This window comes from Cheilinus undulatus, linkage group 20, assembly GCF_018320785.1.
Source record: "Cheilinus undulatus linkage group 20, ASM1832078v1, whole genome shotgun sequence".
Classification (NCBI taxonomy): domain Eukaryota; kingdom Metazoa; phylum Chordata; class Actinopteri; order Labriformes; family Labridae; genus Cheilinus; species Cheilinus undulatus.
In genome coordinates, this window is record NC_054884.1 from 4800273 (window position 1) to 4821891 (window position 21619).

Sequence of the window (21619 nt, forward strand, 5' to 3'; positions counted from 1 at the left end):
ACACTGCTATCACTGGAAGTGAATGCCACCACTAATGCCAAGTACCTCATATGACCCAACTTAAAAAAATACAGAAATATCCCTTTAAGTGCAAGGAGCTATTAAAAAAGATGTAACAGATAATAACAAGAAAGCACAAGACAACGTTTGTAACCTGAAGAGCTCTAGACTGAGGTTATAGTGCCGCCAGCACAAAAAGCGCCGTGTCTGGACACAGGCCCTGAGTTTAAAGTCGATTCCAGCGTGAGTGCACCAGAACTGAAGAACCCTGAAGACATCAGGAAGAAAGTTCATTGTATTTGCCAGACAAAAATAAACAAAATATCTGTTTTCATAACAGCTTAACATCAAATAATATTAAAAGAGAAATAGGCAATATAACAGGATGAAATTCATAAAATTAAAAAAACATACAACAAAACAACCCATAACAAACCAACGTCATGCAGTGTTTGTGTCTGTCAGCACTGCTCCAGTCTTATTACTGAGTGCTCTTAGAGCAGTTTTTGCTTGTTTCTTTCTGTTCATGTTTGAGGAAGATAAAAGTGCTGATTAAACTCGTGCCTGCAGAGCAGAGTCGTCCGCATGAACTCCTCCGAGGCGAGAGAAAAAGGCAAATCTGTCCCCAGGGGGTCTGAGGTCAGAGTTCAGTCCTCGCTGGCCATTATCTGCCAGACGATGAGGTGGCTGCGCTCCGCTTTAGCTAGGAAGGGCTGCAGTTTCATGCGGGCCTCCTCTCCATCCTCCCCCTCGCCATCCTCATCACCTGAAGGCAGACACAGATCACATTTGTTTCTACACCTGCTGTGCTGATATCACTGCATTCTTCTCTGCCAGTTGTAAACTCACCCATCCTAAAGTCAATGTATCCTTCTCCTCCGCTCATCACCAACATAGACTTGGTTCCATCCTGAGCTGCAGCATCTGTCGCTTTGTCCCCTGCTGCTTCCCCTCCACAGGACGCAGATGGGACAGCATGACCTGAGAGCACAGAGCCACAAACTGTAAATAACACCAAACAAGTCCAGACTGTGTTGTTCTGGTACAGACTCTCTGAGCAAAATACTGAATTGAAGCAGGATCCTGGTCCACAAGTTTTTAATCTGAACTCATTAACCTGAAAATCAAAGAGATTTATTACATTGTATGTATTTAACCTTGGCACAAACAGGTAGGTAAATTTATGTTTAGTAGATCATTTCTTTGTTGTAACAATGCTTCTTGGCAATAAATCTTATACTGTTAAAACCCCTGTTTATTTCTCTTTTAAATGGTGCCACATTTGTAAGGAACATGCATCTGTGGGATGAGCAGCAGAGCTGAGTATGTTGGTTGCACTCATGTCAAATTTGCCAAATCATCTCTACCAATCCCAAGCAGCTTATTCTCCTGTTGACTCTTGTTTGGTGGACTGGATGATTGAATAAACAAGACATACAGGCAATTTAAAAATGTGTTCATTTAAAAAAACAAGAGCCAAATACTTTTTATTTTCCCACTTCCTACCTTCTTGTTTCTTTGCATATTTGTCACAGTTGAATGTTTCACACCATCAAGCACATCTTAACATGAGGAAAATACAGGGAGCCATTGTCCACAAATGGAAAAAACTTGTAACAGTAGTGAACCTTCCCAGGAGTGCTGAACACATCCAGGAGGTCACAAAAGAACCCAGAACAACATCTAAAGACCTGAAAGCCTCACGTGACTCAGTTAACTGAGTAAAATGTAGTTTTAAAATGTTGATTTCATTTATTAAGGGAGAAAAGGCCATCCAAACCTACCTGGCCCTATGTGAAAAGTCAGTCCCCCTTTGTTAAATTGTGAATTTACTGTGATTAACCACATTTTTTTGGAAAGCTGAGTTCAGTTTCACTAGCCACACCCAGGCCTCTACTGCAAGACCTGCTGGATCCAGAAATCTCTTACACAGAACCTGTCTGACAAAGTTAAGTAGGCTACAAGATCTCAAAAAGCAACACATCACGGTGCCATCTAAAGAAATTTGAGAACAGATGAGAAACAAAATCAGTGACATCTATCAGGTTGAAAAAGGTTAAAAAGCCATTTCTAAGGTTTTGGGACCCCAGCCAACCACAGTGAGAGCCATTTTCCACAAATGGAGAAAACTGTGAACAGTGGTGAGCCTTCCCAGGAGTGGCTGGCCAACCAAAATGACTCAAAGAGTGCATCAACGACTTATCCAGGAGGTCAAAAAAGAACCTATAACATCATCTTAAAACCTGCAGGCCTCACTGGCCTCAGTTAAGGTCAGAGTTCATGACTCAACCATAAGAAAGAGACTGGGCAAGAACGGCATCATGGGAGATTTCCAAGATCAACACCACTGCTGACCAAAAAGAACACAAAGGCTCATCTCAGACTGACTAAAAACATCCTGATGATCCCAAAAAGACTTTGGGGAAAATATTCTGTTGACTGACGAGACAAAAGCTGAATTTTTTGTTCCATCTGGAGTAAAAATAGCACAGCATTTGATAAAAAGAACATCAGACCAGAAGTCAAACACGGTGGTAGCGTGATGGTCTGGGGCTGCTTTGCTGCTGCAGGACCTAGACCACTTGCTGTAATTGATGCAACAATGAATTCTGCTGTCTACCAGAAAATCCTGAATAAGAATATCCAGCCATCAGTTTGTGACCTAAAGCTCAAGCACACTAAGGTTATGCAGCATGACAATGACCTGAAAAACACCAGCCAGTCCACCTCTGCATGGGTAAAAAAATACAAAATGAAAGTTTTGGAGTGACCTAGTCAAAGTCTGGACTTAAACCTGGTTGCGATACCTCAGCATGACCTTAAACAGGCCGTTCATGCTGGAAAACCTCCAATGTGGCTGAATTTAAACAATTCTGCAAAGAAGAATGGGACAAAATTCCTCCACAGAGATGAGAAAGACTTATTGCCAGTTATTGCCAATGCCTTTTTGCAGTTGTAACATTTGTTTGATGAAACATTTAAGTGTGGCAAATATGCAAAAAGGGGGCAAATACTTCCTCACAGCACTGCAGGTGGAGTATTAAAGAGCTACGTTGACAAACCAACACACAAGTAGAACAGCGTAGGTCAGTATGGCACTGATTCCACTCAGAAATATAACCAGGCTTAGTAAAAGGTAAAACAGATCATCCGCTCCGGCTTCATTCTACCTGGGACAGCGGTGAAGAACTTGACAGCGTCTCTGTGACCGTGGAAGCAGAGCTGAGCGTGAGCCATGGAGCAGTATGGGATGAACGTCCCAGGTGTCACTTTGTCAGACGTATCATCACCGTAGACTCGAACTACACTTCCTGGATGGTTTCCTGCTGCCTTGGTTGCCTTGTTGGCTGCTAATGGGACAGAGAAAGTGAGAATGTGTATAAAAGTCAGACAAAGTATGGTTGATCTGCGTAATCCAAAAGCAAGATAAGGTTAAAAAAGTGCTTTGGGTAACTAATGTGATTTTTTTGTTGTTGTTGAACAAAAGAATCAGGAAGAGACAGTGTGAAAAATAAATCACTGCCGCTCCTACACTCACTGTCTGTCAGAGGGATGGAGATGATGACACCGTTCCCAGTGCCGATCCAGAGACGGCTACATGACACCATGAGGGCTGTGATCCTCACAAATGAAAAGCCCAGTTTCCCCGTACCTGAGAAAACAGAACAAAGAACATGTTGAAATTCAAATCTGAGATGATGAACAAGTCTGTCAGCCCCTGATGAGTGTCTTTGTGTTTCACGAAGGATAGATGAGAATGAAATCCTGTCAACAATAAAGAGCGAACAGACCGAGCATCTTGCTGACGTAGGGCTCAATGTCGACGTCCTGAAGGTGCTGGAAGGTGTGAGCGTGGAACAGCCTGAGAGTGGAGTCCAGTCTGATGGAGACCCAGATACCATCGCCATCCCAGGCCAGCTGACGTACCTGACTGTCCTTACGAGGGTGGGCATCGAATGATTTCTGCAGAAGAAGCGTTGATGAAAATGTGTCACAGAACAAGAAAAACCATGACAGTTATCTGACTTCACAAATATCTGCCTCTAAACAAATAAAAGTTGAGCTTGAATTGAAAAATTTGTTGCTATTTTCAAGGATTAATACACATGGAACATATTTCACCCTTTCAAGACAAGTTTATATTGGCCTCAGAGGTCCCCAAAACTAAGCTCTCAGCTGGCAGCTGAGAGGAGGGTCCATGACAAGCCTTCTGCCAGCCTGCTTCAGTATGAATTTGCAATCATTACGGGTTGGTTAAGGTATTCTCCAAGTCAATGAACACAATAGCTGCGACTGCGGAAGTGATTTAGGGTTAGGGTATTATCAGAGTTGTGCCACATTTATTTATGACATCAAGAGCAAAGAGCAACACTTCTCTCTACTAGCCTCGGCATGAGTTTTATCCACATCATGTTCTACTTTTCATAAAATACAGTAGTGTTTGCCTGCCGAGCTCACTTTACTCCTGGAGCTGCGCACATGCATGCAACCTAATTTTGTCTTGTCACTCTGATTGGCCCATAATGAATGCGACAGAACGTTCATCCAATCACCTTCTGAGAATTTTTTTGAAAAGCCCTTCTCTTCCCAAATGCTTTCTGTTGGAGCTTTCCAAAGTGAATATGAAATATATCCATGCAATGATATATAAAGGAGTTTATCTGGTGTGTTAGGTTAGCAAATCATGGACCAGTGTGTTATATTATAGTATAACTACCTCAGCTTTGGCCTGTGTTTTTATAGGGACACTTACAAGCAGACCAAAATTAGTGATGTGCAGAGAAACTGCACCCTTAGGCTTAGTTAAAATCCCTGCAGGTAAAGAAGACTAGTCGACTCCTGCCTTGTGGCAGTTGCCCCAAAGCCACTTTCTAATTCCAAAATGGACAGACAACCACACAGATTGATGGTGGTTCTGGTCTCTGTTTTTATAAACATTTATCACTTTAAGCCAATGATACAGTGGGAAAATGAGGTGCATTTGAGGCTCAAGACAGTTAAGAAAAAAGCAACTGGCAATCCCCCATAGCCATGACCAGCTCAGACACACAGAGATTACTTCTAAAAGCTGATCTGGTATGACCAGAGTTTTTAATTCATGCATGTCCAGGAATAATAAATAGTGAGGTTCCACCCAGCTGTTTTATTTAGCTACCAGGAGCACCAGGATCCACCTTTTAAAGTGGTGTTGGTACAGTTGTTTGGTCTGCATCAGGGTTCAACTAACAGTTTTAACACCAGCACAAAGGAAGCACACCATCTTGGCAAAGTAACTCTGGTTTGCTTTAAAAGAACAAAACAGGTCCCCTACCAGTCTGGGTAGGGGTACGGTCTCAAATTTGAGGTGTCATGGTTTAAAAAGTCCAACGAACAAAAGGAATGGGTTCATAACACTGTTCAACTCTGGACTGTCTCACTGATTTGCACAAAAACAAGTGAGCCAAAATGACTTTTTCATACCTCTATCTTCATTGCTTTGGGCTGCACCACATAGATCTTGTTCCTGTAGCCACACCACACCTTGTCATGAACTACAGTCATGCAGCGGATGGAGTGATGTGGTCTGCCCAAGTCTAGTAAGTGGTAGTTGGTGAGGTCCCACTGTCCATCTGAGCATAACAGAGACAAAACATGTGGTTTTAGACGGCTCCAGTATCAGGGGATTGATTAAATAGTCCTTATTGTAAAGCTCATGAGAACTCACCATCTCCTCTGTGGAATATTGCCAAGGTGCCATCAGAGAGGCCCACCAGCACGCGGCCTTTTACATGTCTGTCAGAGACAAACGAATGCTTTCAACCAGCTGCTCTACACTCAGCAACATAAAAGTGAAATGGAAATTTAAGCTGTGTTAAAAACAATCTGTGTACTTACACTATGCCCAGCACTGAGTCCTTCAGCTTTATCGAATGCAGGCACTTCTTCCACTGAGCCACAGAGGAGTGGACGTACACACTACAATCAAGGAAGATTTTTAATCATCTGAAGCGCTTAAACACTGACATTAACACGAGTATGCAGGGAGGAAAAACACTAGGGATGTACAGGCTTATCAGCATATCAGTATCTGCAAATACTAGCCTTTAAAATTAATTTTCAATATCAGTGATTATATTAGTTTTAAGAAGAGACCAACCACAAGTGTTCTAATTTTTTCAACCCTATTACTGAACTTTAAAGTTTGTTCTAAAGACTGAAATCTTAAGTCTGAATTACAGCTAATATATATAGTTTTTACTCTAGAAAAGAGGCCGATTTTTGTGTGAACCTGTTGCAAACCTGTTGTTTACAAAGGAGAATCTATTTTATTTTGAAAGTCTAACCTTTATAAAGTTGGATTTAGGATTATTTAGTGCTCCATAGTGGTGATTCCCAACCTTTTTTCCTCAGGGCCCTCCTCTACTAGCATCTAAGAAAGCTACACCCCCCTTTGACCCACTCAGAAAAGGAAACATCGTCTGTAATTGTTTTCACTGACAAAATCCCAACACAGCAGGCCTGTATAGACTAAAGATCTATTTCTAATCTACCCTATATTACAACTGTGTATTAGGGCTGCTCTAGGGAAAAAGAAATGATAATTTCAAGAATAAACCCTAAAAATGTTCAAGTTTTTAAAGTTAATTTATGAGAAAAAATAAACTTCAACTTTATAAGCAGCAAATGTGCCTGAACCTTGGATTAGAACTTTTTAGATTATAAAGGGCAAAAGTCAAAATCTGACCACGGTTTTCAGTTTGGTTTCTTGATTAGATTTTTTACTTTACACCGTAAAATTAGGATTTAAAAACCTGGAATTTTTTTAGTTCCTAATGACAAAATTTAAGATTTTATACACTCTGAAATCTTTCTTTTTTCCCTTGTTAATTCCTGAATTTTGAAACCCTAAAATCTTCTAAGTATAAAACTTTATAATCTCAAAAATTCTGATTTTTTTCTCACCGAAATTTTGACCTTTTGACCAGAGATCAACAGATTGTCCTTGTTAAATGTTTTAGGTTGGCCCTCATACACCATTGTACATTATGATTCTAATCATGAGTGTTTTTACATATTAACATCCAATTTTGACTGTCAGAGCAGAAAGGGTCCCGCACCCCCCCAAGATCTTTGGCACCCTCCCTCCCAGGTTGGGAACCACTGCTCTATGGAGCTCAACGTCCGTCAGCAGGCTGTTACGGAGCTGTTATTGGCTCTCAGAAAGCCACATAACGCTTGATTTTACTTCAACTCTAAGAAAATAAAATTTTGTGGGGCGCTCAAATAGTAAAAATGATAAAGTTAAAACTGAATTTTGACTCGTCACCTTTTTTATCATTTATTTTGTCTGATGTATACAACTGGTGTCATGGTTCAACTGGTGTTGGATTAACTGGTGACAATCCATTAAACTTCTACTTTGCTGCTCTCTTCCGGTTTTTAAGAAGGCTTCTAAGACTTCTTACGTATTTAAATAAATGTCTTTGGAGACATTACTACAACATGGAAGAGTTTGCTGAGCCACAAGTTATATTTACAGAGATAAATATTAAACAAGGAAATTTAAGAGAGTTTCCTGATGCCTGATTAAAATAAAACAAATCGACAGCTGCACATTTATTGTACTTTGTGACCATACAACACTTTCTGAGTTGGTTCTGCATCTGAAAGCTAAGCATTTCCATGGAAATTCCCCATTTATGAAACAAAAATATGGAATATTTTAGTTTTATGTTATACTTGTATGGGGGGGGGCCAGAAAGGTGACAATCCTCAAATTGGGCTGCAGCAAACTGAAGTTTTGGAAAGGCTGGTGTAATGGTTAAATCCCACTCCATGTATGCGAGAGACCCTGGTTTAAATCTGGCTCATGGTTATTATAGTTCACTAAAACTAAATAACTAAAATTAAAATTCAAAAATAATTTGAGCTAATTGAAACTAAATAAAAACTAGCTTTACCAAAATAAAAAAAACAACTAAAACTGTATAGTGCACTTACAAAAATAACTAAAATAAAATAAAAAAGAGACCAGAAATTCTTAGTTAAAGGCATTGACACAACAATACCGACTGGCAACTACAGCCAAGTCCGGGGAGTTTAAAATAGCCTGATCTGATTGGTATTTATATATAAATATTTAGATAAATATTTATATGTTAAAATATTTGGTAAATATTTATATGTTAAATATTCAAATATTAAAAGAATAATTAAACATTTAAATATTTACATAATATTTATAATATTGTAAATATTTACATTGGTATTTGGTATTTTATTAACCTTCATACAGTGGTAGTTTTATATCTGGGGTTATACTCAAACATCATCTTTCAGTAAATACATAATAAGTGAAGAGTAGTCTGTATGAATATGTTTTTTAAAATGTATGATGTTCACTCAGCCCTGATACGTATCTTAAAAAAAAACTAAATCTAATACTAAAACTAATAAAAACTAAACTAAAACAAAGCATTTCTGCAGAATCAAAACTAAACTAAACTAACAAACCAGCAGTAAAAACTGATTAAAATTAAACTGAAATTGAACACAGAAAGTGAAAACAAATAAAAATTTATGAAAAATCTAAAACTATTATAACCCTAGTCTGGCCTGTGGCTCCTCTCCAGCATGTCGCTCCCTCACTCTCTCATCCCTGTTTCTAATTCTATACACGGTCCTCCTCTATAATTAAAGGCCTAAATAGCCCAAAATAGATCTAAAAAACACAATACATTATGCATATAATGTCACAAAACCAAAGAATTTGCTTTCAGTTTTAAACACTGTCCATCTGCACTTGAATAGGATATACCCATCATTTATTATAGATCAAATTTTTGTACTGTTTTATTCCTGTTTCTATAAAAAAATATTGAACGTCACAATAAAAGAGACCGCTTAATTTTAGAACAGGACAGACTTTGTTTTGAAATTTTGGCTTATCGGATGTTGGCAAAAGTCTAATATCATGCAGTATCATGAAAAAGGACAGAACTTACCATCCGTTCTGTGCACCCAGCCACATAGTGGGCTGAACACTGCTCATTTTCTGAGCCTCTTCTCTCATCAGGTCCTGCTCCTCTGCGCTGGGGTTTGAGCTCACCCCGTCTTTCAGCAGATCACTCTCCCTGGTCAGCAGAGACAACTATGGTTATTACAACTTATGCACTGGTATTAATGATATAATTACCTTTCTTATGTCACAGATGGAAACTAAACCAGGAAACAAACAGTTTTATTCAGTGAGAAGAGACGTCCAGTCAGGTGGCAGATTCTATTAAAAATATCAGTTTCAATTAGTTTTTAAAAGAAATCAGCCCCAGCTAGAGCCTTCATTCTTTGTTTCAAGTACTTCAATCAAGTCCTGTTGCCATTATGCTCTGGATGTTAATTATGCAAGAAGTAATTAAAATAATGTCTAACTTTATAGGGCGCAATACCAGTGTATTTGATGGTTTTATGGTTTAGTCAAAAGTGTGAACTTTTAGCTTTAGCATAGTTTCTAGGGATAAAATTGTGTGTTTTAAAGATTTAATTAGGAGGAAATGGTGGGTTCCTATTTGTAATCTGAAGTCTCAGGATGTTACAGAGTAATTCTACTTCAGGGCTAGGCTTGCACCCATCCAGTGGTGTGGCCAAATTTAAATCAAAGCAATTAGATTTTTCTGTCAAACAGCAGCATAACTTCTATGACCAAACAATAAACAGTTTCCCATGGATCTGACGTTGCTGCTCAGTGTCTTTAATGGTTGTTCTGATAAAGTACCAGCTTCACTGGGCTGGCTGTAGTGTTCCAACATTGCTCTGGATAATGGCCGTCCTGATGTTACCTCTGAGAGTAGTTGGCCGGAGCCTCTGCTGTCTGCTGAGCTCCGAGAGGATCAGTGAAGACGTGCTCGGTGTAGACTCCTCTCAGGCTCTCTCTTTGGTCTGCAGAACCTGAGCTGGCCTCCGTCGCTTCGGTGGCTTCCTCTGCTGGTTTGGATTCTTAAAGGAAAGATTCTTTTATTAGTTAACATGACCAACACTCATACTGGTGATCTGCTCTCAAACTTAAGGTAACAGATGTTGGGGAAACAAAAGGTTTTCATGTGCAGCTTTATCACTTGATAAATTTCTAACTGACGTGAATTATTTTATGTTCTGTAAAACTAAAAGTTGTCATACATCTTATCTTTCCTCATCACATTGAACCATGAAACCTGTTTGGTATCTACCAAGCACGGAAATGTAGGAAAAATGGCTGAACATTTTTAAGAGTTGAGTGTCACATTTGGTTTTGCTTTTAGATTTAACTTGAAAAGGTATCGTCTAAACCAGGAACTCCTCAGTCCTGCTGACCAGAATATGGCAGAGACATACACAAATATCAAAGGAGATGCAACTTACAAGAGTAAGAGAGTAAAATGTGAAAAACTTTATCTCAATACAGTGCCAATAAAAAGTCGCCCCCCCCCTTGGATGTTTTACCCTTTTATTGTTTTTTTAGTCAACAGTGGTCAACACTATTTAGCTTTTTTTGGCAAAAAAATGTCAAAAATCCTCTTTAGTGTCAAAGAGAAATCAGATTTCTACAAAGTAATGTCTATTAAATAAAAATATGTAATGTAAAATAAGTGACTGCACAAATATTGACAGACCTAATTCAACAGAGGTTCAGCCAATTGGTGCTAGTAGTCTCATAATAAGTAAAATGGGGATCACCTCAGTGCAGTGATTATGGTAAAAAGACACCTGTGTCTGGAAGGTCCAGTCACTGGTTAATCAGTATTCTTGGCTACCATTGCAAAATGAAGACAAAAGAACAAGAAGTCAGGGGAATGATACAAAGAAATGTCCAAGGCACTGAACATCCCCCAAAGTTTAGTTAAATCCATCAAGAAATGGAAGGAATATGGCACATGTTTAAATCTGCAGACATGCAGCCATACACAATTAACACCCTAAATTACAGAGATGCTGACTTGCAAGGGATTGGAATTACCTGTGGATCTCTATGAGCTCTGAAATATGGTAGGGTGTGTGCCCTGGAATTTTTACCCTGCAAAGTTCAGACAAGGTTGATTTGCACAGGATTGTGATTATTACAATTACCAGAGGTCCTGCGGAAATATTAATCCTATGCGAATAGGGCTTTAGGCAATAAAAAGGTTGAATACCCTAAAGGGTACAATAATGTCTGAATCTGAAGAGCATTAAAACAAGGTACCTTCACTAGGTGATTCTGGGTACAGCCTACAAGCCAGCTATTAAAACTGGCTTGCCAAGTCTGACATTGATCACTGAATGGTGGAAATTATGACATTTTCCCTGCCATGAAAGCATTGCTACTTCCATCATTTATATCTTTACAGACTGTTGGACACATTTGACTATGATGTGTTTAATTTTTAAGTTTTCTTCTTGATTATTATGCACAGCCCTTGAATTTTAAGTGGATTTAAATCTAATCTGATCACTGTGACATGTCAAGTGTGTTTTTGCTGCACACAGATGGAACTAAACTTAACAATAATCTCAGAAGTCCCCAAAACCCTCAGAAATGAAGTTCAAAATCTTCTTGTTTTCTCTGCCTTTAGCAAATCATTTTCAGAGGAACATTTCTGACTTTTTGGACACTGGATATCTCTAGGCCAAGGCTACATTATGCTCCAATTTAAAAACTAATTTTAACTCTCTGGATTGACCTAACTGTGGTTTTAAATGCTGCTTAGATTATCTATTTCTCTGTTTTAAAGACTTCTAATTTGCTTCATCATAGAAGTGTTGTGTAAACTGAGCCACTTAAATGTCCTCTGCTGTGGTTTCTGATACTTTCTGGTCCATGAAATACAACACTAAATTATTCTCTCTTCTGCAGCTGGTGTCTGGTATAATGTAATCTCTATCCAGTTCCTTCATCTTTACCTGGACTGACTGCAGTCTGAGGAACTGCTGATGCTCCCTCAGTGTCACAGCCAACTACAGTGATGCCTCCCAGCACGCCATCTGCCCCTGCTGAGCTGTTATTGATTGGTTGTGCGCTGCCTTCTCCTGCTGGTTCTGCCTCAGAGTTTGGAGCTACTTCCTCCCCAGCAGGGTAGTCTGTCTCTCTGGCACCTACATTTATACATGCAGAGGATAGAGAGATATGGAAACGCACAGTCATTTAATTTGCAAACACATGTCAGTAAAATTCTCTCGTCTTTCATGTGGACTCCAATAAATGCATGCTCATTAATCTGCTGACCTGGTACGCTGGCGATGCAGAGGACGTGGGAGTTGCATACAAAAAAGCTCTCCAGAATATTTCCAGGCTGGTTTGCATCTATTACGACAGCTTTAGTAGTGGACTGTGTGCTGGTGCAGATCCAAACCAGTGACGACAACTCTTCCTGCTGCCGCAACTCCTTCTGCTGCTCCTGCAACAACAAAGGAGAAAGCCCAGTCTGTAGCTGCAGGTACTTTATCATTATTTTTATCACCAAGAGACCCTGTGGCTTTGACAGAATAATCAGAGTATGTACCTTGAGTTCCTGATCTAGTTTGTCCAGGCTGCTCTGAGATCCGATTTTCTTTTTAGGGCTCTCTGGTCCGGGTACGTCACTGTAAAAGACGCTGGCTCCCACGATGGAACCGCCATCTCTGGTTTTTCCTCCAGAGAGGTTCACACCAGCAGCACACCACAGCTAAAGCAAAAACACAGATAAACAGTGAAATTTCCCAAGACATTCAGGAGAAATATCAGTGCAGTCCTAATACTTAACTTGGTATCACTGCAAATTTTCCATAGTAGCAAATTACGGAGCGTTAAATCATACTCATAGACACAAATTCCATTTTTTACACTAATAAGTTTCAAACACTTTTTACTACATAAAGAGATTTTTTATCTTTAACACCAAAGAGATTTTCTGTGAGTAAGCACCACAATATTTTGTAGTGATAGTGATGGCTCCAACAAAAAAGGCTGGGAACCACTGTCTCAAATGTTGTCTTGGTTTAGGCATGAAATAAACTTTCATTTAAACATGGTAGATGGAAATTATACTGCATTATAATCTGTATTTCACAAACTTCCACCACACTACTGTAGGTTGTGTCAAACTTCTAACATAAAATCCATGACAGAGCAAAGAAAATAGACTATTTTGTGATGGTTTTTGATTACTGGTGGTTGGGGAGTTCAAGCGAACTTTTCAGTGGGTCGTTTTAGTTTAAATCTTTAAATCTTTATGAATTCTGAGGAAAAATAAAATTTTAGAAGGAAGCATTCTTGCTCTTAAAAGGAACCCTGCATGATCAGACAGGTGCATCTTGCTGGATAGATGTTTGTGTCTCTCATATGTATATTTAAGTATAAAACTCACTAGATATGTGCATTTTGAGTAAGTTTGAGCTTATAAACCCACCAGGAGGCCACCATGTTTTGGTCCGCACTGGTTCTTTGACATCACTAGCGCTCCTAGCCGTTGCTTTGCAGTAACCGCTGTTTCAGACTGTCGGTATGTTTTTCTGCTTGCAGCTGTTGCTGCCATAACTGCTTTCATACCAGACACAAGTTTGCTGCCTGTTGGCTTTGTCTCTCTGCTGTCAAAGCTCTATCATTAATTCCTCCTAAGTTTTACCTCATTAAACCTCCCTACAAGTGACTGAATTCAGTGTATAGTGTAAGCATGCAGGTAGCATGTAACTATGTGTCACATGCCAAACTGGGTATGTCTGAAATGAGTTTAAACGCATGCTCCATTTCCCTCTCAAATGGATATAAACTTTATACTAACATCAAAACACTGACTTTCAATTAACTTTATTTAAAAAAAAAAAAATGCAGCCGGTTTCATAAACATATCTAATTCTCGCTCAGACAAATATCCGCCAGAGAATGCTGAAGTTGTGACACTGATAAATTCCACTGGCCAAAGTGGCTAGCTGAAGTCAACCTGGTACCTGCCACAGCTGAACTCCATCTGCATTTGGCTAGTTGGGGGTGTAAATGTCAAGCCCTGATTATGTACAAACAAAGGGAGTTTCTACAAAGAAATGCTAATGTGAGCTTTCACTTTGAAAAGCGCAAACCAGAAGTGTTTTTGTACTGTGTTTATCTTTACCTGCAACATCTTGAACCGTGTGGAAACAGAAAGCTTCATAAATAATAGAAGTTTGCGGAAAAATTTATCAAACAGACTCATTTTAGCTTGTGGCCATCTTCTAGTTCATCAAGAAACAGATTTGAAACATATTCTACTGATGGGGATGTAAATATTTGCTATAACAAGGTAAATATGGCTCTGTATTAATCATTTTCCTGTCTAGTTTGACAGATAACTGCTCGTGGTGCAAGGAAAAGTAGAAGAGACCTCAAATCTTAAAATTCCCTGTGTGAGAAATGTGCAGCGTCTCTGAGATGCAGCCCTAACAATGGCTGCCAGTCTGAAACAGCGCTTACTACAGCAACAGCAAGGAATGCTAGTGATGTGACACTACCAGTGCAGACCAAAACATGGCGCCCACTATGAACTCAAATGACTCAAAATGCAGATATCTAGTGAGTTTTTTTAGCTCAATATACATATGAGAGACACAAATATCTATCCAACAAGATGAACTTGTCTGATCATGCAGGGTTCCTTTTAAGGGATTAAGCTAACATGATATTTACTTTTATTCTGTTACAAAGAAAACAACTACCTCCTCTTTAAGATGCACCTTATAGATCCTTGTCATACTAGACAGTTCCATATGGACCACTCAACAGTCACAGAGTTTCTCTGATGATCACTGAACCACTCCCCTTTTTACTGTTATTGTACAGCTTTGTTCAGATATTTTACTATCATTACTGTAAATTCTGAGACCTTTGTGTAAAACTGTCTGTTGAAAGTGATCATGTTTGCATATAGACACACATAGACTGTAAATATGGTTAAAAAAACTTCTCTTTGATGAAGGCAATACCTTCATAGAAGCATCTTTCTCATCCAGTGGTCTGAGGAAGACGGGTACAGGTAGATTCTTTAGTTTACCCTCTGCCTGACCACCATTAGCCTGTAAAATAAAGATAGAATCATAATATGTTTCAGGTATAGCACACATCAACGATCCACTGAATAGCTGTAGAAATAGATGAAGGACAGAGGAGATAATGCAAAGGATTGATGCCAATATCCTCACTTTGTATTTCTTAGGGAGACTCCAGCCGTATGCTTGCACTCTGCCATCCTCCTTCTGGACGTGAGCTTTGACCTGCTGGTACTGAGCCCTCTTCTGCTCTCTCCTGGACACCACGTTATCTGCTGCCGCTCTGTGGGACAAAACAACAGCTCAGTGTAAGGATTTCCTTTACTGGAGAGGTTACTCTTCCAGCCTTTTGTTGCCCCGTTCCTACGTTTTTGAGATGTGATGCTGCGATCAAATTCAAAATGAGCTGATATTCTTCATGATAGGGTAAAATGTCTCAGTTTCAACATCTGATATGTTGTTGATTTTTTTATTGTATATAAAATATGAGTTTGTGAGATTTGTTAATCATTTCATTTACAAAGTGCCCCAACTTTTTTGGAATTAGGATTGTTTTTGACCAACATTATTATGAAAACACAGTTTGACAGTAAGTCTTGTAGCTACTTGCTGCTGTATATTGGAGCTATTTCCATATGTTTCACTATTTTTTTTCACACAACAATCTGTAGAAATACGGTCCAGAGAATAAGAAAATATTTCAGAGATCTTGATTGAAAGTGATCTTTTTAAATTGTAATGAAAACCCTGCCATCCTTTAAGTGCTGTTTTCCTGAAAGGTGAATCTAAAGTTTAGATTGCGTCCCTTTAACACAGCTAACAGCCTTATTAACTTACTCCTCATTGAGGAAATCAAAGGCTTTGCTCTTGTCGCTGGGCAGCTGCTGCAGAGTGCTGCTCCTCTTCTTGACGGACGGCTGAATCTGAGAGGTCGGCGCGTTGTACTTGACGTTCACTGGAGCCTCCACCGCCGGCTTCTTGGCCGCCCCGCCCGACGAGCTAAACAAACGGCTGAAACTGGAGGTGTAAGGGCAGGGAAGTGGGAAGGAAAAGGGGGAGGGAAAAAAGCACACAAACAAACATATAGAGGGGTAGACACAAGCAGTAGCTTCAGCAGCAGAGGTTGGGCTCAACAATTAAGGATAAAAAAATAAACAAAGTTCCCATGCCAACACACCATGCCAGCTTTCACACAGGGGGCTATGAGACACTGAAACATATCTCCCTGTTAGGTTGTAAAGATCCCACTGATTGATCACCCAAATTATCAGAGCAGCTGGGTTCTCAGGCTGCAGGAGAGCAGGGAGTGCGGGTTAATGTCGTGCACCGACTAGGACGTTAGTCAACAACACAGAGCAAAACAGGCCTGGAGAAAAACTCTTCTTCTGTCCTAACTCCACATAAAGTCTAACACAGTGCATCGAACTGTCTTCATCAGGGATGGGCAACTTTGGCCACCAAAAGGGCCACTAAAAACAGAATTTAAGTAATCCAAGCAACTTTATCAATGCAAATAACTGGTTATTTATCTAGGTTTTACTTGCAGTTCTATGCTTTACAAGAGTATTACAGATATAGAAAATCATAAATACCAAATTTCTTTATCCATTTGCAGTGTGTTTTTATGGTCTAACATGCAAAAAATAACCTGTTATTAAATGTTATAGAAGACTCCTTTAAATATAAAATTTAATGAATGATAGTGGGAGATATAAAAATATCAGCCAAGATGTCAAACTGATGAGTCAGCTGTACTGCCTTTAGTCTTTGTATTGCATTTAAATTGTTTCATTTAATAGGAATGATGCAACCTAACATAGTTTTATTGCAAAAGTAGACATTGGTGTGCTGCACACAGAGTTTGTAGCTCAGGTTAATTTCTAGATTTTTTCCTAAAATAGGCCTGTGACTGAGAAGTGTATAAAATGAACTACTTTCAGAGACTTAAAAACATGAACACAACACTATATAAGATATACGTACATTGTGCATGGTGTTGTTTGTGCTACTCAGGTTGCAGATATGACATGCAAGCTTTACTTAGATTTGAAACTGACCTGAGGTCTGCACTGACTGAGATGGCCCTGGTCTTCTAGTTGCCCACCCCTGGTCTATACAGGTTATTCAGAAAGTGTTCAGGCCCCCTTCACGTTTTTTAGTTTTGTTATGGTGCAGTATGATGCTAGAATTATTATTTTTTTTTTAAATCACATTAACCTACACTTAGAACCCCATAATGACAAAGTGAAAACAGAATTTTAGACACTTTTTGCAAATGTATCAAAACCAAAAAACTGAAATATCACATCACCTGCCTAATACCACTCTAACAGTGAAGCGTAGTGGTGCAGCATCATGCTGTGGGGGTGTTTTTCAGCTGCAGGGACTAGGAGACTGGTCAGGGTACAAAGTACAGAGATCTCCTCTATGAAAACTGGGCCAACGAACGTCCTAGAGGGGCCTAGCCAGAGCCCAGCCCCCTAAATATCTCTGGAGAGACCTGAAAATGGCTGTCCACCAATGGTCCCTATCAAACCTGACTGAACTGGAGAGGATTAGTAAAGATGAAAGGCAGAAAATACCCCTAATCAAGGTGTGCAAAGTTTGTTAGGTGATATTCAAAAAGACTGGAGGCTGTAATTGCAGTCAAAGGTGCTTCAACTAAGTACTTAGTAAAGGGTCTGAAACTTGTGTCAATTTAATATTTCAGTTTATTTCATTATGGGGTACTGTGTGCAGATTCATGAGAAAAATGAATTTAAATAATTGTATCATTAGGCAGCAACAGAACAAAATAGAAAAAGTGAAGGGGGTCTGAATACTTTCTGATGCTCTGTTTATTAGCCTACCTCCAATTACCCAATTCATTGTGAAAAGTCTAATAATTATTCTTATAAATATGCCTTTATGTAGCTAAATGAGCACATCTGCTTTGTATTGACTCAGACTCTCCACCCATGTTCCTGCCCCCCCCCCCCAAGAAACCCTCTCAACACACCTCCTGCACACAGACATCACAACATCAGGCACAGTATAGAGGGACACACAGAAACAGGGCAGGAGAGATGGTGCAATGTTTAGATTTTACTCCTCTTTCACAAACAACTTCAAACCCATGGCCAAAAACCTGCTCCTTCAAAATAAAACACACTCATTCCTTTAGACACTTAACAAAGGAGAGGCTGGATCATGTTTAGTTTGTGCATTCTCAGTTCTCACATTAGCCTCCATTTGGTTTGATGATTAAAAATTTTATAAATAATTAAAGACGATTGAAAGAAAGCAGCTCAGATGTGAGATCAGAGCCTCCGCTCTCCTCTGTTAAGAGTTTGTGTCAGATGAAAACATCAGAAGCCCAGTCCAGATGTTAAGATTTACCTACATCCTGGAGAAAACAACCATTCAACATGGAATACAAAGGAAAAACAAAATGAAACATAAATAATAAAGACATCACGCTGTGGTTGGTACTACGAGGAAGAAATTAAATGAAAAGAGGAGCTTACAACTGCCAGAGGCTGGATTTCTTCTTCTCTGGTAGAGCTGGGTTCTCCTTTGAAGCCCTGAGAGAGACAACGTACTGTGAGCAAAACGGAGTACCTCAGATCAGGGATATCAGTCAGCTCCTCAGTTTGATATCTCAGACAGAATAACCACTTTGTCAGACCATTATGCGGCTGTTTTACTAAACCACTTTTGAACAGGATGATTTTATTTAAGTATTATCCAGTAATGCCCTGTGAAGCACTAATGGGATAACTCAGTTGATCTGAGTTTTATTTAATAATGTTGTGTTAACTTTTGTAAGTTGAACTGACCTCAGCTTCATGGAGATTCAGGATAGGACCTTTTTCTCTAATACACAGTAAATAAAAGCCACTAAGCTTATGTGACAACATTTCATTCAACAAACATAAACATAAATATACACATTACCAGTTAACTGCAAAATGGATAAACAGTTTTACTTTGCAGAGAAGGCTCATAAGATACTCCCTGGGTTAGTTTAGCAGCATGCTCTGACTTTCTAGGGAAAGCATGGTAAGAAACCCCAAAATGGATATATATTTATGACAATGCATACTGAATAAAATACAATGAGTTCAAAAGTAATTAATCTATAGTAGCATGGGTCTCAATATGAGGGTGTAACAAGCTTTATGCTATAAAGGAGGAGGCTGGGGTGGAGGTTAAGCTTTGCCAGCAGCAGTGTGGTACATCAGGATTAATGCAAGCAGAGATTTTCTCTTGATGTCACACATTGTTGTCCAGTCTGATGCAACCCTAACCTGAACCCTGCTGCATGAGTGTCTTTCCCTCTGGCTCTATTCTCCCTCACTGAAGCTCTCTGACCTAATGTCCCACCTTAAACATTACCTGATTGGCTGAGATGTCAATTTGAGTTATAGCCACTGTAGCCCAGCATGCAGCGAGAGCAGGCTGGAGAGACGAGTATAGTCTCCAGTGTGTAGAGTACAGGTGTTATTTCTAAAGTTAAAAACATTACAAGCCTCAAAACTGAAGTTCTCAGAAAACTACAATCCTGTGAGAAGTTTCTACAATAACAAGCCTCTCCAGCAGAATGATCATCAACGTTGTTGACAAATTTCAGTGATAGCATTTGCCGCAGACTATTGCTGATGATTTGTTGGATGCAGGTTGTCACACTGAACAGGTACACTGCATTGATTTCCAGAGACTGATGTGGAGTGAGCCATCTCACAACCTTACGGTCTTTACTCAGAGTGATATAGCGACCGTGATATGAGGCTGAAATCATACTGGTAGGGACGGTGCAACATTGCTTTGTCCCAGAATGAATCAACTCATGAACATTTATGCTCAAAGCTGCTAATGTAGGTGTTAAACTTCTGCTGCAGTCCTTGATTGTGCATCAGTGTCATTTACAGATAAAGGCCCACAGAACAGCTTATTAAAACATCACAGCAAAGTAAACAAAAGCATTTGCTAATAAATTTAGAAATTAGATGTTTTCCATTTGTTTCCTCACAGGTGCTGCCTGGCTTGCTGGTTCCATCTTACCTGATCATTTCTGTCCATCTGACAGCCTCCTGCAGCTCCATCAGCCTCTCCTTGTACTGGTTTCTCTCCATCAGCACTCGGGCCATCTCAACCCTGGTGAAGCGTTTCCTCTGTGCTGTTGGCACGTCGCTCTGCAGGTACAGGATGAAAGAGGGGAAACACACCACATGATTGCATATGAAACTCAGAACAATATTTTGGACATGCATATCAAAACAGAAACTAAAACACTTTAGGCTTCACCAGAGTAGAGCTTATTAAAATGGTTGGTGTCATTCAGGTTAAACATTTACATTTAATCCAGTGTAGAAGATGCACTTTAAAAAGCATTTTTCATTATAAAATTTCCCTGTGTGCTATAAACCAGAAACCTTGCAAAGCAGATGGACTAGCCAGTTTTCATATCTGTTTTCAGATCCATCCTGCAAAGCTCCAATCTCAGACAATTGTGCCTGGTCTGAGAACAGACCTGACGAATCAGTGTCACCAAAAGAGAACAAGGTGGTAGCTAGGTGTGAGATTTAGTTGTAATAGTAGCTGGTAGCAATGGCTGCTGCCTGTGTTTTTTTTTTAGATCAGATATAATTATAGTGCAGAAGCAGTTTTATCAGAACTAGATCACATTTATTCATTCAAGAGAACAAAACTGCACTTAAAAATTTTCATGGCAGGCAAGTATGTACGTACAATGGCTGCTGCCAGTGTAGCGATTAGCATGGATATAACCATACTAAAGCAGCAGTTTCATCAGAACTAGGCCTCATTTCTTTATTAAAACAAGGGCAAAGAGCCACACTGAAAGCATCTCTTGGCAGAGAAGATGATTTTGCACTTCTCTTGACCAGCCTCGGCATTGGTTTATCCACCAACAAGCTCAGCTGTTCATAAACTAAAGCAGCGCCTGTTACTGACAAGAGCTGCACATGCTACCTTATTTTGATTGTCCAATGATAAATACACAGACCGAATATTCGTCCCGCCCTTCCCAAACACTTTGTATGACAGCTTTCTCAGATGAATGAGAAAAATGTAATTTGCAAATAGTCCATCTGGTGTGTCATGTTAACATATTAGTGCAACGGATAAACCAGACTAAGATGCTGACATGCACAGAAAATCAGACTGCATCTCATATACTGATGCAACTTCTATTCCATGTTTTTTTCTGATCAGTACAGATGTATGACACAAACATTAACACAATGACTCACATCGTCCTCATTGTCATTCTTGACCTTCTGTTTGGTTTCTTCAAGCTCTGCTCGAACCCTGAAAACCAGCAGAATTAAAGTCTTGAGCAGGTTTACGGAGGATGAACCGTATACTTCATGTGCAACAGTTCTAGCAAACAACTCACTTCTTGAGTTCTTCTTCTAACTCTTTGTTCCTCTCTTCTAGTTTGGTCTTGGACTGAGTGACAGCTTCCAGCTCCCCACGCAGAACCTCTTTCTCACAGGCCAGCTCATCCACGCGGGCTATCAGGTCGTTTTTCACCACATTCAAAGCGTTTCTGAAAAAAGATCATTTCAAGTAAACGTCAATGTAATACCAGCTTTAAGCACAAGGTGGCAGCACTGCCCTGCAGCTCTAT

The 21619-nt window shown here is 39.6% G+C and overlaps 1 protein-coding gene across 6 annotated transcripts in view; it reads right to left on the minus strand.

Annotated features, from left to right (window-relative positions):
* Positions 1–280: 280 nt before the first annotated feature.
* The window catches only part of spag9b (sperm associated antigen 9b), an 84344-nt gene continuing 63005 nt past the window's right edge, over positions 281–21619 (minus strand). For 2 of the 6 annotated variants that reach the window (XM_041815116.1, XM_041815119.1), the window contains 20 exons: positions 21386–21538; positions 21240–21297; positions 20029–20159; positions 18492–18548; positions 15823–16002; positions 15139–15268; positions 14923–15012; positions 12492–12653; positions 12215–12386; positions 11893–12084; positions 9816–9972; positions 8985–9113; positions 5875–5955; positions 5705–5772; positions 5461–5609; positions 3792–3963; positions 3539–3652; positions 3171–3350; positions 850–981; positions 281–766 (listed from right to left, as the gene is read on the minus strand). In XM_041815116.1, the coding sequence (XP_041671050.1) occupies positions 648–766; positions 850–981; positions 3171–3350; positions 3539–3652; positions 3792–3963; positions 5461–5609; positions 5705–5772; positions 5875–5955; positions 8985–9113; positions 9816–9972; positions 11893–12084; positions 12215–12386; positions 12492–12653; positions 14923–15012; positions 15139–15268; positions 15823–16002; positions 18492–18548; positions 20029–20159; positions 21240–21297; positions 21386–21538 (2626 nt within the window). In that variant the 3' untranslated portion in view covers positions 281–647. Of the gene's footprint in view, positions 767–849; positions 982–3170; positions 3351–3538; positions 3653–3791; positions 3964–5460; positions 5610–5704; positions 5773–5874; positions 5956–8984; positions 9114–9815; positions 9973–11892; positions 12085–12214; positions 12387–12491; positions 12654–14922; positions 15013–15138; positions 15269–15822; positions 16005–18367; positions 18371–18490; positions 18549–20028; positions 20160–21239; positions 21298–21385; positions 21539–21619 lie in introns of all 6 variants that reach the window. The other 4 variants (XM_041815115.1, XM_041815117.1, XM_041815118.1 and 1 more) reach the window with 4 other exon arrangements.